The 17,554-nt window shown below is 38.3% G+C and overlaps 1 protein-coding gene across 1 annotated transcript in view; it reads left to right on the forward strand.

Moving 5' to 3' along the window:
* TMEM170B (transmembrane protein 170B) overlaps window positions 1-15,740 on the forward strand; it is a 34,840-nt gene extending 19,100 nt beyond the window's left edge. The window contains exon 3 of the mRNA XM_034985678.1: window positions 7,788-15,740. Within this exon, the coding sequence (XP_034841569.1) occupies window positions 7,788-7,918 (131 nt within the window). The 3' untranslated portion in view covers window positions 7,919-15,740. The remainder of the gene's footprint in view (window positions 1-7,787) is intronic.
* The last annotated feature ends 1,814 nt before the right edge of the window (window positions 15,741-17,554 follow it).

Here is a 17,554-nt window from a genome sequence, read left to right on the forward strand (position 1 = left end):
GTAGGGGAGGAGGTGCAGAGGAAAGAAAGGAAGAAACGGGGGAGGGAAGAAGGGAGAAACTGGGGGAAGGAAGAGGAAAGGAGGCCTTACCTGTGATCTGAACTTGAGCCTGGGAGCTGAACAAGAGTAGCGGCTGTGGTTAGACATGAAGTAAGGACTATGGCAAAAGGAAACAATCCGAATTAGTTTTATTCACTGTGGTGGCATACAGTGAGGCTTGAAAGGGACTGCCAGTGTTTTTGATGGGCCCCGCTGCTGTAAGTGTGAACCCATGAACAGAGGATGAAAGAAGGAACAGCCCGCTCAGGATTTGTAAGTAGTTGTGCGGATATGTGTATTTATTGGCATAAATTATTGTAAAAGCTAAGAGAGCAGGAGAAATGTCACTGTCCTTCAGTTTATCTCTAATGATGCATTTGTACATATATTACCTAGTTTTAGTTCAGCCAAGAATAAAATAAGCCAGTGATTTTAGAAACTACAGTGTTATATTTTAAATCCTTAAAAAGAAAGTCTGACATAATTTCAAGTAAAAGTTTGTATCTGGGTTAGCAATAAAGTATTTAAATTTTTCTGGCTAGTCTTTGACCTGCAGATACTTGAATTAAGAAAACTAGCCATAATGAGACTATATTATCTATATTTGTTTTCTTAATGCAATTTGTGAGTGTCAGTATGCTCTCAACTGTGTATTCAAGTCTGCAAATGATTGTTTCATATCTCTTCTGAATAAGATATTGACTGAATATAGACATATATCTGTTATATTTTGCTCCTTCTTAGGTTTTATTTCCAATACAGTGATTTTTCATTTTAGTTGGTATTGATGGTTAATACCAAAATTGGGAGAAACCAGCTGTCTGTATAGTGCCATCAGTTGGCATTACATACCTGACTAATTTTAGCAAATCTGAAGGTATAAAATGTTATCTCTTTGTTGGATTAATTTCCATTTCTCTAATCACTAAGGAGTTTGAACAGCTCTTCCTGTGCTTATTATATATTTAGATTTCTTTCTCTGCAAATTGCTTCTTTAAGTTATATGCTTACTTTTCTTTTGGGGTTCTTGCTTCCTTCTCATTAAATTATAGGGGTTTCTTATACATTCGAGGTATTGGTCTCTTGTTGGTTTTAGACTTTGCAAGTAACTTCTCAGTCTTTTATCAGTTACCATCATCTATGATATCTGTTGAGCAGAAAGCCTTAATTTCTGTGTTATCAGCACAAAGAGTTTTTTGCCTTATGGTTTATAATTTAAGAAGTTCTCCCCCACACCAAGGTCAAAAGATATGCTAGTATATTTTCTAATGTTAATTTTACAGTTTTACCTTTAATACTAAGGCCTTTAATTCCTCTAGAACAGGAGTCAGCAAACATTTTCTTATTAAGGGCTAGATAGGAAATAGGTTAAACTTTGTAAGCCCGGTGGTCTCTGTCACAGCTCTTCAACTCTGCCATTGTGGTGTGAAAGTAGGTATAGACATGTGTAAATGAATAGGCATAACTTTTTCCAATAAAACTTTATTTATAAAAACAGGGATCTAGCATTCAGGCATAATTTCATAAATTCCTGATTTGTGGCCTGGTTTAGAGTCTAACTTTGTATTTGGTATTAGATAGGATTCCAGGTGTATTTATTTTTCTTCCCACGTAATAAGTCAGTTTTGACCACACCACCCACTAAAAACACCCATCATTTCCTCATTGACTCACCTTGTTTGCGTATTATGCTCAAGGCACAAGGATCTGTCTCTGAACCCTGTGCTTATTTGTTAGTCTTTTTATGTGTCCTTGCAGCATTTTTTTTTTTTTAATCCCTGTGGTTTTTTGGTATTTCTTAATACCTGGTTGGGCTAGATTCCTCTCATTTCTTTCTCAAAGTTAGCGTAGCTGTTTAGTGGCTTTTATTCTTTCACAAAGATTTTAGAATTTGTCTACTCAGTTTCTCAAAAAGTATAACTGATTTTTATTCGGATTTAATTGGATGGAGAGGTTAATTTGGGAAGAACTGGCATAGTAAACTGTCCTACCCAAGAACATGTATTAGATTTCCATGTCTTCAGATCATCTTCTGTTAGAGTTTTAAAATGTCTTTCTCAACAAGAGGGTTGTATATTTTGGGTTAATTCTTGAGCTCTTTTGTCATGGTTGTTGCGCATGGTATCTTCCAATGACGTTGGTTAGTTTTTTTTTTTTTTTTTTTTTTTTAAGATTTTATTTATTTATCTGACAGAGAGAGACACAGCGAGAGAGGGAACACAAGCAGGGGGAGTGGGAGAGGGAGAAGCAGGCTCCTTGCAGAGCAGGGGCCCGATGCGGGACTCGATCCCAGGACCCTGGGATCATGACCTGAGCTGAAGGCAGTCGCTTAACCAACTGAGCCACCCAGGCGCCCTGACGTTGATTAGTTTTATTGGTGTAGAGAAACGCTGTTCCGTTTTCTGAGTTGAGTCTATGAAAGATAAAGCAAAAAACTAGTTTTTGGAAAGATACTAAGATGAATAGATTGCTGGCAAACTAATTTTTAATACAAAGTTAAGGCAGAAAATTATAGAAAAAAATAGAATAACTACAGACCCAATAATAGAGATAGAATAAAGAATTATAAAAATAACAGTTTTGCGAACAGGGATATATTCCTAAGTATAAAATGTCAAAATTGGCATAAGAAGAAACAAAATATGAATAGGACAATAAGTATATTTAAACAGTTGAAATGTTGAAGACCCTCCCCTCCCAAAGGAACTCCAGGCTCAAATGGAGTTTGAAGAAGCAATTTAGTTCCTGTTTTATCCAAATTATTGAGGAAATGGAAAGAGTAAAGCCGTGCACAGCTTATTTGCTGAGGCCAAAGTAATCTTGTTAAGCAAGAAAAAGACCGTGCAGGAGCGGAAAAGTGTAGGCTCATTTAGCTTTTGAGTGTTACCCTAGGAATACAAAGATAATTCAGGATCCGGCCTGACTATGGCTGTATGCCAATAAAACGTTATTTATGGAAACCGAAATTTAAATTTTGTAAAATTTTCATGTATCATGAGGTATTCTTCTTTTGATTTTTAAAAAACCATTTAAAAATGTAAAAACCATTCTTCACTCCTGTGCCACGTCCGTGTGATGTGGTATGTAGGCTGGACCTGTGGACCACAACTCGCTGGCCCCTCCTCTGACCACACAGGCTGATAGAACCAACGCTGTTAAAACCAAACCTGCCGTTGCCTTCGCATCTACTTTCTCTCAGGAAATATGGAGGGCAAATCAGATCACTTTCTTTGGTGTGTCGCTGTATATTGACATCTTTTGTCCACTGGTGGCTCTTCTTCTAGCCTCTCTTGACCTTGTAGGTTCATATCTTTCACTAAAGTCGCATCAGCTCAGCAGTGTTGCTTTCTCCCCGTCGTCTTCACTGTGCCAGCATTTGCTAGTTCCTCAGTCCTCCGGAGTACTTCACTTATTTCTAAGTGATTCTTTCTGCCCTTGTGGGTAGTGGGGATTCCAGACATGCAGCGTTTATTTCAAGCATCTTGTTCCACTTGGGTCTTCTTCATTCTTGCTTAACTTAGCTGAGTCTTTCACCAAAAAAACAAAGACCATAATATTTGTGCTCTTTCATCTGGCAAGTTCAGCAAAATATATTGTAGAGAGAGGGAAAACTAAAGCAAAAATTAGAGGGAAGACATTTGTGAACACATATAAATATAAAAAGATTCATACCCGAAGCATATTTTAAAAACCCTATGAATCAAATAATAAGAAAACTCAATAGAAAAAAGGAAAAAAGATTTGACAAGCATTTCGTAAAAGTAGAAAACCCTCCTGGCTTCTTAATATGTGAAGAAAAGTTCAGTCACATTAATTATCAGGGAAATGAAAATTGATCATAGAGATGACATCTCTTACTTACCAGGTTGACAAAAATTAAAAAAAAAAAAGATACTAACTGCTTCTGAAGATAATGGAGTAACTGGAATATAAATTGGTTCAACTACTTTGGAAGACAGTTTGGCATTACTTAGTAAAGTTGAAAATGCCCATAACATAAGACTGAGCAGTTCTACTTTTACCCAAGTATTGAAGAGAAATTTTTGACTGTGTATGTGGGCCAGGGGTCACACACAAGGATATTCATAGAATCAGTGTTTGCCATTGTTAAGGATTGGAAATAAATGTTATTGGCAGTAGAATGGATAAATTGTGGTATATTCATGCTTAGAATTCTACGCAGTAGTGAAAATGCATGAATTACAGCTACACACAACAACGTGGGTAGCTTTTAGACCTATGATATTGAACCCAAATTCCAGAATACTTATAGTGTCAATTTACATAAAATTAATTTATTTAAAAAACCAAATAATATATGTTTTTAGGATACATGAAGGTGGTAAAGCTGACAAAAAGCAAGGGAATGATAAAAAACAAATTCAAGGAGGAAATGGGATATAATTGAGCAGAGTCCACGGGAATTTCAAAGGAAGTAGTGATGTTCTTCTCTTCAGTTGGATGATGGTACTTGGGAATTTGTTGTCATTTTATAATCTACATATATATAAAAAAATACATATTTTAAAGATTTATTTGGGGGGGAGGGGCTGAGGGAGAGGGAGGGAGAACCCCCAAGCAGGCTCCACACTGAGCATGGAGTATGACGTGGGGGCTGGATCCCACAACCCTGAGATTATGACCCAAGCCAAGACCAAGAGTCAGACACTTAACCAACTGAGACACCAAGGAGCCTCTACATATATTTTTATAAATACTCTTTCGTATCTGCTCAATATTCATTAGCAGTGCTTCCAAATTCATTTATTAGGCACACAAAATTGTTTTCTTGCAGATCTTTTAGATTGAGAGTTCCACTGGTACACTCTTTTCTGACCAGTGCTTCTGGGTGTGAGATTCTGCAATGCAGTGGGGACTTCTGTAAATCTACTTCTTTTGGAGGGAAGTGGTAACTTCAGAATTGTTTCCTAACTCATTATCCACTGGAAAGAAAACGGTGGCTTGTTTTATTTTCTGTCTAACACTATATAGGCTTGAAGGGCTTGTCCTCTGTTCCTTGAAAGATTTTAAAGAAGAATGGGTTATTTAGGAGTTTTGTTTGTTTTCCATCGAACATCAGGGCCTTCCAGCGTGAAATCCATTTTAATCACCAGACCAGCCAAATACTCGATAAAGGAGTCAGCTTATTTGGGAAAGAAGATGACAGTAGAGTGGAAAGGTTCTCAGTACTCATTTTCTATTCCTTAAATCATTTTCTTATTCCCTTTCACTTGTCTCTTCGGGTGTGTCTCCATGGCTCCTGACCTCCATTAAATTCTAAACCCCTACAGGAGGAGATGCCTGAAACGCTTTCCTGGGCCCTCCATCTACAGCCAAAGGACCCCACCCTGAACTTCGGAGGCACAGAAATACTAAATATAAGCACCACCTCTTCTAGTCACATAGGAAACACTTGACATTGAACATGTACACAATTTTTCTTATTCTATGAGTATTTGCTACCTAGCTTAAAGTATAATTTATTCCTTACTATTTTATATCAAGAGTTCAGTGAGCTTTGTCATTATGTACAAGTATTTTAGTTTGGAAAAGAGGATTGAAAGATATTCTGACCTTGAAGATGAAAGTTTCTTGGAATTAAAGAGAAGTGTAGGCAAGTTGGTGTGGAAATTGTTAGATTTTTAAAATTAATTTTAGTTACATAAGTAATATATGATGGCATATTCTCCTTGTAAAATGCAAAACATTATGGATAAGGCAAAGGTCTCTTTGGACTAGCACTCCCAAACTAGTGCTCTCTTCTCAGTTGTAATCCCGATTTTCAGTTTGGCTTATATGCCCCCGGATTGTATGTATATATGAATATTACATTCATTCATATTTACATATATAAATGTTTACATACATGCACACATGCATAGGATGGATGCATATACTAGTAGAGAATATATATAGTTTTAGGTTTTATTTGTTGCATAAATAATGTCTTAGGTTCTCTCTGTCAGTTCATAAGGTTTTTATTTTTCTTTTGAAATTGTATGGGTTTCGTAGTGTGGGCTTGATATAGTTCACACACTCCACACTGAAGGATATTGGCTTCTTGCTTTTGACTTTGTGGTGTTTTGTTTTTGTTTTTGTTTTTTTGCTACTACAGTAAGTACTGCCTTGGTTATTATACGTGTATATATGTGTGTGTCTGTACTCTGGACATGGATCAAGTATTTTTCTCATCTGTCCCTTTAGTTTTTTTTTTTTTTTTTTAAGATTTTATTTATTTATTTGACAGACAGCGAGAGAGGGAACACAAGCAGGGAGAGCGGGAGAGGGAGAAGCAGGCTTCCCGCCGAGCAGGGAGCCCAATGTGGGGCTCGATCCCAGGACCCTGGGATGGAGCCCAATGTGGGGCTCGATCCCAGGACCCTGGGATCGTGACCTGAGCCGAAGGCAGACGCTTAACCGACTGAGCCACTCAGGCGCCCCGTGTCCCGTTAGGGGTTTTGCTCTTTTTTATGCAGCCCTCTTTTCCTAAGATCATAGATCTATTCTCTTCTGTTTTAAAGTTTACATTTACAGCTTTGTTTTTAATATTTTGTTCTTTAACCCATCTGAAATTTATTCTGGGGAGTGATGTGAAGTAGGGACCTAGATTTATTCTTTCCAATGTCTGCTCATTGTTCCAACACCATTTACTGAATGCTGAATCACTGATTGGAAATACCTTTCTCATTTACTACGATGACAACTCTTAGCCAAAATTCAGAGTGCATACTAGGACCAGTCACTCTTCATCTTCATTCCCACCCATTTTACAGTTGAGGAAATAAGGCACAGAAAGGTTAAGTGATTGCCCCATGTAGCACATCTGCTAGGGAGTGGATTTCGGAGTTTGATCCACAAGTCTGACTCCAAAACCCATGCTCTTCACCTCATATGAGCATGAGATGTTTGACTTGACACATTTGCTTACCATTTCCTAGGAAGCCTGAGCTCGTAAGTGCTTAGATTTTCCACTTCTTGGATCATTTTCTAAAACTTAGTGCTGGAGAGGCATACTCTAATTTAAATGTTTCAGTATATATAGTATATTAATAAGGTGAAGTGTTGAATCAGATGGGCTCTGAGACTCCTGTAACTCTGGGATTCTCGAATTCTTGGAAGTGTGCATGATCTAAACATTTTTCCCGGAACAGATGTCAGGTGCATCTTCCATTTTTATTGGATGTCAAGATACTAGTCTCTAAATAACTTTATGGTTGTATGCTTTATTAAAAAGACTTGGTAAACTACTTTATATGGTAGATTCTGCAATGTGGTAGTCAACTATTCTGATATTTTATACACATTTAAGATTAATTTTTTAAAAATTACTTGAATAATTTAGAAACTGCATTAAAGTGTGTAGTTCCTGTATTTTCATTTATAATTATCACTATGGGTAGTTGTATGTTTATAAAAACAGACATGTTTGTTTTGTCTGTCCAATGCCCAGGTGAGAGATTACAATAACAAATTATTCATGGTTTATGAACATGTTTGATGTCAAGTAAACAGCATGTACTGTAAATACGTATTTTGCAGCCGAATAGCAAAGCCTGTCTTTCAGTGAAGTGGGCGACGGTCAAGTGCGACTTGAACCCATCACACGGAAACTTCCGTGGACAGTTTAGAAGAGGAGCAGGATGGAGGACTCTGGGGTGCTGAGATGGAAAGCGATCTGACGTCCCCGGTGCAGCGTGTTGCGAAGGGAATGAACGTGTTGGTTTGTTTCTCTGCCCCTTCTCGTGCAGGCGCAGCAGTCGCGGGCATCTACCGAGTCGCAGGGAAGAACATGGCCCCTCTGGAGGCGCTGGTGTGGGGCGTGGGACAGACTGTATTGACATTAATCATCTCCTTCTCGAGGATCCTCGCCACACTCTGAGCTTGCGGTGGGAATGTCTTACTTCGCATAAGGAAACATGTACAGATTCTCAGAACACGGCGTTGTGAAGGAGCGGCAATGAAACGTACGAGGAGAACGTGGAAGGAGCAGGGCGCCCCCGAAGGCCTTGAGCTGTGTGCAGAGGTCGCCCTCTGGTGTCCAAGTGGTTGCACTACCGCACTGCGCCTTACGTGCCTCCGGCCCGGGCCGGGCGCATCACGGGACGGAAGCTCCAGGAAGAAGCGCCTTGCTTAGCTGCCAATCAGGTTAACACGGTGTTGACTCGTCGTTCTTAACAGTGTTGTGTTGAGTTACAGGGACGTTTTGAGGAATTGATGTATGTGCCAAACTCTTCTCTTTTTTTAACATGGATCATGTGACAGTTTGCAAGCGTAGATGTAGATGAGTGCTGTGAACCCTACTTGACCTGAATTCAGGTAACGTAGTGAGATTTTTGTTCTGTGACGCTAAATCCCGTATGAGTGCTGAACAGCGAATCACTGAATGTGAGGTGGACGGTTTGGTTTCCAGTGCTGAACGTTTCTGGGATTTAGGGCTTTAATATGTTTAGGCATTATTGTCATTTAATTTATGCGGAAAATAATACTTAATGGAAAACTAGCTAAACTCTTTTAAGGACTCAAAGTAGACCCGTAGGGTGCATCCTTTCCACTCAAGTAACACTCTTTCAGTAGTTTCCCTCCTGTGTAACTATTCTGTTGAGACGAATTCAAAAGCTTATGGGTCACACACATTGACTGTAGTTTGTGTGTCATAAAAATATAATTTGAAAGTTTTCTTATAAACTTTGTAAGAAAAGAAGTCTGAAATGCATGTTGCATTCTTTGACCCTTCTAAAGAAAGTTTTTGCCATGTTTCTCATGGAGAAAACATCTTTATAGCTAGTATCTCGGTGGGATTATATTACTTGTTGCATATATCTTGATTTTTGGCAAAACAAACAATCTTTCATTCTGGAGTATTACCTATATTTAAAGAGTGGCCTAAATTAGGCTGTGAAAACAAAGAGCCTCATTTGTAGATAAGTAACAAGTAAGTTATGTAAGAAGAGTAATTACATTACACTGGGCATGTGGTCACAATTTCACTAAGTAAAAATTGGGGAATATAAGAAATAATTTAAAAATTTGGCAGTTAATCTCAGCATATCAGTACAGTACTGAACATATATTAGAGTGATTCCGTTGTTCGGTTCTCGATTTGCGCTGTTAAGTTTCCTAGAAGCAGTGACAACATTTATTAGAATGAAAAATCCTTAGTAATACAACATTTTAAGAGGTTTTGGCAAGATGCAGTTGTTTTTAAGAGTGCAGGGAGCAGGGGAAACAGAACCTGGTTGAATTTGTCTCCTACTGAGATTGTTTTAAATACCAGGTCCCTTTATAAATGTGGTAATTCAAAAAGCCACTGCAGAAAATATGAAGTTAAGGGCAGTCCAAAAAATAATCTGCATACTCTAGCCTCATTGTTTTATGACCCGATTTGGTAAAAAGTACGTTTCTATTAGGTCCCATTCAAATTTAAGACCTCCATTACCCACACCACTTTTTCTCCACCAAAAAGCAGAATGTGTTTCAATGACGTAAAAATAGGGAGTTGGGGAAGGGGATACTTTTACCAGTATGGAAGCCAGTTTGGGGGGTTTACTAATGCTGGGCTTGGAGATCTGTTTTTAAAGACACCATTAAGCAACTATGCATCCCTAGAGATCTTTGAAGTAAATCTTAAAATTGGTTCTTTTTATTATGTACAAGCCTAAAATTATTTGTTCTTTATGTTCCTGATGTGTTCCCAAATTAAATTTAGGCATAAACTTTCCCAGTCCATTTGATTTCTCCTTTTCTTTTAGACTTGAATTGTGTTCTTCCTTTACTTTGGCTCTTCTGTTGGTAATTTCAAGTGTTCATATTCTTTGAGAGGAGTTACCAATAATGTGTTCACATTGTTTCAGATCTACAATATGAATATTTATTTTAACATATGGTTGTTTCCTGATTTACGAAAGTTATCATGGTAAGGGAATACGGAGCACATGGTTTAGAATCCAAAATTAGCTGGAAAATAACCTGGACACATTAAATCCATCAATGTGTGGACCAAAGAGGTTTTAACTCCTATTTTTACTCTAGAAAGGGAGTATAATTGGATGGTTAATAATTAGTCTTAGAGTGTCCTGCAGCTAGCTATCCCCATCATGTTGCTTTACTTTATGAATTGAGTCTACGTGTGTACTTTTAACCATTGGGGGCAATTGTTGGTTTCTTTGCTGTTTTCAGTTCTTTCCATTGAGATTTTTGTGCAAATGTCACTCTCTTGATGTTTTGAAATGCAGTTGAATAGTGTGAGTTGATGAAATTGTCTTAATAGCTACCTTTAGGCTGAGATTTTTTTTTTAAATCCGTGGTTTTCCTACAGATGACAAATCCTTAATGATATATATCCACACACACATATATCATTATATACATATGTGTAAAGCTGCTATATATGAATATAGTCTAATTGGAAAGCTTTTGTTCAGTGAACACTTTCATGTTCTAGTAGAGAATTTTATATATTTGTTCAGTTGAATGATCTTTTAAATAAGTAAGGATGTTTGAGATTTTTGAATATGGAGAAATTTTTCTTGGTTTATTAGTGCTGGAGACCCTTGTTTGTGATATGACAAAAGCCCTTATTGATGTATTTGGGTTACACTGTCTTAAAATTTATGTATGATTTAGCAGTAAACTTTCTTTGTGATAAATGCAGGAAGGAAGGGGGGAAATCCTTTAGAGTTTACACTCCTTTATTTAAAAAAAAAGTTTACTAAAATACTACTGATGTTGAAATCAATTCCCCAAAGAAGAGATCTATGCCGATACGCCCAAACTAATTATTATTTAACATACTGGTTAGAACTGTCCGTAGATCAGAATCAATCAGGGGGGCCCCTTGAGGCTACAAATAATATGTAAAACTTTTAAATGAAGGAGGTGTGAGTGCTCTGCCCCACAGGATGGCTCCACTGGTTTCCTAGAATAAGGACATTTCTAAATGGTGTAGAGCTATTCTGTGCCCGCAGCTTAATCATTCTTACTTTAGATCTTACTGTGTACTAAGCAGTCCTATAGTCTGGTACCCGATGTACTTTCTTAGTATTTGCAACATACATTTCCACAGCCCAAAAAAGCCTAAGGGTTTTGTTTGTACTTTAAGTGAGAAATAAGGAAATGAGCTGCCCCGTATATCATGCATCTGTGACAGAAGGAATAGGGGTAAGTGGAAATCAAAGAGTGTTGTTGAAAAGGCCTTTAAAGAAGGTCTAATTAAGAGACAAATGGCGCTGCCACATTACTCTGCTCATGCCGGCACTTCCATGCCAACTAATTCAATCTGGTAAACATGGGTCTGCTGTTTTCAAAGTGCTGTACTGAGTATTTCTATAGTAAGTACAAGGATGACCGAGAGGAGATCCCTGCCCTTGAGTCCACCAAGAGCTAGCAAGGTGATTGTAAATCCTAAAAAGGTTGGGACATTTTACTTCCCGATTCTGTTTGAGAGTTTAAGTCCTGTTCCCCTTGCCCCCTGCCCCCAAATTCTGGTGTTCCCAGGTTATCCACCAAATGGACTTTCTGTAACAGAGCTGTCATTACTGTGACAGAGTGGACAGAATTCTAGACGCTAAGCCCACCACGTCAACTCGAACCCAGGGCCCGTCGCTTGTTGAATGCAAAGCAGTACTCACTTGGCACTAGATGGTCAAGAAGAGAGTCATTAGAATTGTTTTAATTACATTTTTAACACCAATTAATATGTTGTTTTGTAAAATTCATCTATTTTCTTCCATTTTCACGTTTTCCCCTACATATATTTTAAGAAGGAAACTTAGAATCTTGCTTCCCTTACCTCCTCTCCACCTCTTTATTTCCAAAACGAGCAGATTCTCCAAGACCATTTCTGGGCTTTGGGGAGGGGGTGGAGATGGCCGGGGCAAGCAGGATTGAATTTCTGTGTTTATTTATCGCCCGTTAAACTAGGAAAAGGGTGAGAGGGTAGCCACACTCACTCCTCTGCCTTTGCCTTATCCCGCTCGCTTCCCTTGGACCACTCGGCCAACATCCATTGAACGTCTGCCGCATGCGACTTAACTGTCCTCCTTCCAGGGATGGGAAACAGTGTCCTCCGTGTGTGGGGTCCTCTCCTCCGCCACCCTGGGCTGCGGGCTTCAGGGGTCCTGTGGGTTCTGCAGGAAGTAGACCTGGGCTTCAGTGCCTCCCGCGTCCTTCCTCCCACCGACCAGGGGTGCTTACGCCCTACCCGCTTGTTTCTAACTGCAAGGAGAAACTGTACTTTCCGATTTATGTCCAGGTGATAATCCACGAAGTCACAAGACACGGAGGGTATTTTCGGAAATATTCTCAAACTACTTCCCTCTTGCTGTTACCATTTTTCCCTCTCAGAACGTCTTTTTTCTTTTTTTTAAAGATTTTATTTATTTATTTGAAAGCGAGAGAGGGAACACAAGCAGGGGGAGTGGGAGAGGGAGAAGCAGGGTTCCCGCCGAGCAGGGAGCCCTATGCGGGGCTCGATCCCAGGACCCTGGGACCATGACCTGAGCCGAAGGCAGACGCTTAACGACTGAGCCACCCAGGCGCCCCTCCCTCTCAGAACGTCTTAATCAGAATCTCTTCAAAGAGTCCTTACTTGTTTGTAAGATGTGAAGAACACGGAACGTCCCGAAGAAATTCTGGTAGATCTCAGTGGCAGAGAAGCTGGGTCGCCGTGTAAATAAAAACCAGGGGTGAGACTCTCAGTGCTGAAAATCGGCTAGTGAGCCCATCAGTTGGCTCATGATTTCTCCTAACTCCTAGTCCTTTTTTATAACATCTTGAGGAGCGACTCTTCAGGTGCAAAAGGACATTATTTGATTAAAGATGGTAAGGTTTTTCAAACATGTGGTAGTTGTAGGAGCGGGCAGTTTAAAGGCAGGAAGAGGCGCTGGAGGGCAAGGTGCGCAAGCTGGGGCAAACGCAGCTGCCCCCTGGTGGTAGGTCTGTACACTACACGGCGCGAAGGTGCTGCATGTTTCCCACATGCTGGGGAGCATTTGCAATCCGTGTGTGTGTGTGTGTGTGTGTGTTTTGCATGTTTCCGACATGCTGGGGAGCATTTGCAATCCGTGTGTGTGTGTGTGTTTTGCATGTTTCCGACATGCTGGGGAGCATTGCAATCCGTGTGTGTGTGTGTGTGTGTGTTTTGCATGTTTCCGACATGCTGGGGAGCATTTGCAATCCTAGTGTGTGTGTGTGTGTGTGTGTGGGTGGGTGTGGTGATGGGTTTGCTCTTCTCATGGAAGGATCTCTGTTCAGTGTAGACAGTACAGTGTTTTTAAGGAGGTTGCTAAAGTAGTTATCTAAAAACGTATCTGTGAATTTGGGGAAATAGTGCTTAATATGTGAAGTATTTTCAGTAAATATGGAGACGTACCAGTTAATAACTTTATTAAATTGATGGAAGCGCCCACATTTCTGAATGAACTGAGCTCTGAACTGTAACTATCTCCTCCTCCGAGTTTAGAGGACTCGGCTTTACATTCATTGCACATATGTTGAACTTACATAATGACCCTTGGTCGATTTCGAGAACTAATTTTGCAGTTTCTTAAAAATCTCCCTCTTCCTTCCATACCGATGTCATATGTTATAGTTTAAACATATGTATAATTTGTTGATAGACTCAGAAATGCTGGTTCAGAAGAAGATGTTCTTAACACCTTATGGTTATGCAGTTATAATCTTACTGAAAATTAAATGCTATAGGCAAGCCAAGAGAGCATGAACCTCTTACATATTTTTTGGATTATATACTGCACCCATATCGATCTCCCCTCAATGGTAATGTGACTGCCCCCTCTTCGGGAATGTATTTAGGTATGTAACTGAAACTGGCAAGCATAACAAATATATAGAAGAAGGAACTATATCATTCATAATTACCATAACTGTAGCACTTTCTCTCCTAAATACATACTGATAATTTCCGAAGTTCATCTCTTGTTTTAGAGCCCTGTGCAAATGAATGTTAACTTGACAGTGCAACTGACGATGAGAAAATTCTCTTCTTTTTAAACTAAAATGTTTGCACATCATCACTAAGTATCTTGGGGGAAGGAACGTTTTAAAGTTTTCTCCACAGAGAGCGAAATAGAGGCACTTGTTTGAAAAGTAATTTAAAAATGATTTACTTTCAGTACTGGATGAGTTGATGGTCTCATTGTTGACACTTTCTTGGTATTTGTGGTATCAGATGCATTTATGATGGAGAAATTTTTACAGTTTCGACCCTCTACTCAATACACACAACACACACACACGAGTTGTACACATTTAGATGAACAAATAAAGTTCCGCAGTATTTTTCATTATAGTCCTATAACTTGCTAAGATTCATAGGATTCTACCATGAAGTATTAACCCCTGACTCTAATCATTTGAAGACGAGGGGATCAACTTGAAGTTAACCAACAAAAATGGCTTGATTTAAATAGCAAAAATAGTTTACCCGATAGGTATTAAAAATTCACTTTCAAATTGTGTTAACTCTCAGACCACTGATGAATCATTTAGTAAAACACAAGTAGTTTTTAAAAGCTAAAAGCTAAATGATGCCTTAGTGCCTTTGACAGGATTCAGGATTGGCATACTTGTCACTGGGGATTTAGAGTTTAGGGACCGTATAATTGAATTAACTCCTTATGGTGAATAAAAATCAGCCATTTTGCCATTGACTGACAGATGACAACTACTTTCCTTACATTTTCATGATGTGGTATATGTCTATAATTTTTTCTTTTTACAAGTACGTTTGAAATGGAGAAAAATGTAGTCAAGACAATTAAGTGTGGGATTTTAAAATTTAGTTTTGTCGTAAACTAGAAATTCTAGTGTGAACAGTGTTAGTTTTATATCGTAGTTTAAGGGCAGAAACTTTATGTAACCTTTAGGAATATGTTTACCATCAGGGATTTCTTTTTACTATAGAAATAATGTACTGTGAAGTTTAAAGACAGGAAGAATAAATGTTGGATGGGGTCACGCACAAAGGCAAAGGCGTATGTGATGAAGTACCCTACATTATGTGAACACAGTTCCCCTCCCTTTCTGTTAAGACTATAAACTACACTGTATGAGTATGTGTACTGCATGTTTACATAATACAGTTTAATTTTGAAGGGTTATTTTAAAAACTATGTTTATGTATCATACCTAACGAGCTGTAAATATTGTATACTATTGATTTTTAATTTTATATAAGCGATTTTTTAATTTCCCAATTCATGTACAAATCTCATTGTGTATATAGCAGAATTTCCTGGAGAACACAAATTTTGCAGTGAACTTTAATTATTTTAATTGTGGTAAGCATCAGGTTAGCCTTAGGGATGTTGGTCTTTATTTTAATTTATTTTTCACCACTCATTTTCTTCAAAGGGCAGCAATAAACATACGCAAGTTATTTTTGACTATAGAAAGTTGGTCTGCAAACTCAAGATCTAGGTTCCAATTCATTGCTTTAAAGAAAAGATGCACAGTTAATATCATCCACTGTCTAATCACAGGACCGTTTCTGAGGTCCGTGTGTCTCTCCTCTTTGTAATATACAGGGTGAACTCTTTACTGACTCACACAGGACAACTGTTAAAAGTGAATCCAGCACTTAAACATCATTACACAGAATTTATTGGATTAAAAATTTGTAAAATACAGTATTTTAATAAAATTTCTGTATCAATTTCATGCACTTATATATAAATAAACCTGTCTTTAAAAGCTTTATGGGGCGTTTTGACTCTTGATGACATAGCTTCTCAACTCATTCACTGCAGACTGGAATGTTTTCTCTTTACCCTTCGGTCAGGTTTTCTCGGCCGGTTTTACATGTGGATTTTGGAGGTAGTCCTGCAAAAGTAAGCAAGAAGTCCAAAAGACAAATTTGGTTGAGTTTATTGTTTTACCTAGGACTAGTCATAGGCCAAATAAACATCTTCTAAGAATTATTGTTTTAAAAGGCACACTATCACTTTTATTAATAAATGACTACCGTTTATTGAGTGCTTATTATCCGTTAGACACTTTATATGTATTCTTTAACATGGTGATGATCCTTCAAGTTAAGTGGATTACTAAGGTTTACAAAGGTAATCCTTCACAGATAAAGCATTGGAGGTTCTGAGAAGGTGAGAAACTTCTCAAGGTCACACAACTAATACTGCTGTGCTGGGGTTTTCGTACTCTCTTACCTGTGTGTTTTCTCTAATATGCTCTATTGGCTTCTACAGAGCATTGTGGGAGCTCCTACCTGCAGTAAGAGAAAATCTCATTCTTGACCAAGACCAGATGGCCTCATGGGGATTTGAGAAATTATCAACTCAGGATTTGTATTGTCAAATTTATGAATATTTTGAGTTTTTGTTAGGGATTTCCAGGGGCTGGTACTAGGTACCCAGTCAGGCTCATCTATTCTCCTGCCTGAGAAAAGACCGGGACTGACAGAGCCAGTCACTGTAATTGTTACAAACCCCATGGGAATAAAAACTAGGTAACTTTAAAAACTGTGCAAGCAAAATGGAAGTAAACAATTTTTTTTTCACCATACATGGACATATTAATTACTGAACTGGAATACAGTTTTTTTTCTAGGTAACTTTTTCATTCAACCATAAGAATTATAAAATTGGTATATTTCCCTTTCATTATGTCTTAAAAAGTTCTTGAGCTAAACATGAATCTTTAGATTAAAAACACATTTTCTATGTTGCTTCTATTATTTTTGGCTCTTGAAGTAATATTTTTATAACATTTTTCTAATGGGTAAGCTATCTATGGGTATTTTGATATTTACTGAGCATTGAGAGAAAATGTCAAAGTTCAAACTTACTGCAGCTGGTGCAGAACAAGAGCAGAGGGAAAGGTAATCTGGAGGAAGGATGTTCAGGTGTTCGGCTGAGCTCCATGACGGAGCATGAGTCCTAGTCAGACTCGTGGAGGAAGAATAGCTCAGACTTACTGAATAAGTACCAATGTGATCTGTGTGCCGAAATGGAACCCTTGTTAGTTAATAAACTAGTACCTAAAGTTTCAGGGTACGGGGAGAAAGGTGGACAGGACCTGCGGCTGATCTTTAAGGAGTAGAATTTGGGTTCACCTCCAGCTTCTAATGGAATCTTACCAGGAGAATTTTGACAGAAGAATCGTTTCTGTGCCATTGTTCTTGTTGAACGGCCATTAATTTCCCATTATTTGTTGTTATCAGACATCTGTGTTTTGGCCAGTTTTATGAATATTCTTCAGGCTCAGAGACTCCTGGGGACTGATTCGCAAAATGGAATCACCATCGGGTGGTTTTCTTGCAAAGCAAGAGTTTTATCACTAGATGGCACAATGGCTCTATTTTATTTTCCCCTGCTTTTGTCTTCTCCGTTACCTACCAACGCAGCCTGTAATTTTGGACTTAATTCTGTAGGATATATCTAATGTTCTTTTTTTTTTTCTGATAAAAATACATGTGAGGAAATTAGATATGAGAAAAATCAAGAGCTACATATTATCATTAACAAATTTATCTTTCCAAAGA

The sequence above is a fragment of the Mirounga leonina genome, unplaced genomic scaffold, assembly GCF_011800145.1.
Source record: "Mirounga leonina isolate KUSES-001 unplaced genomic scaffold, KU_Mleo_1.0 Mir_366, whole genome shotgun sequence".
Taxonomy (NCBI): Eukaryota; Metazoa; Chordata; class Mammalia; order Carnivora; family Phocidae; genus Mirounga; species Mirounga leonina.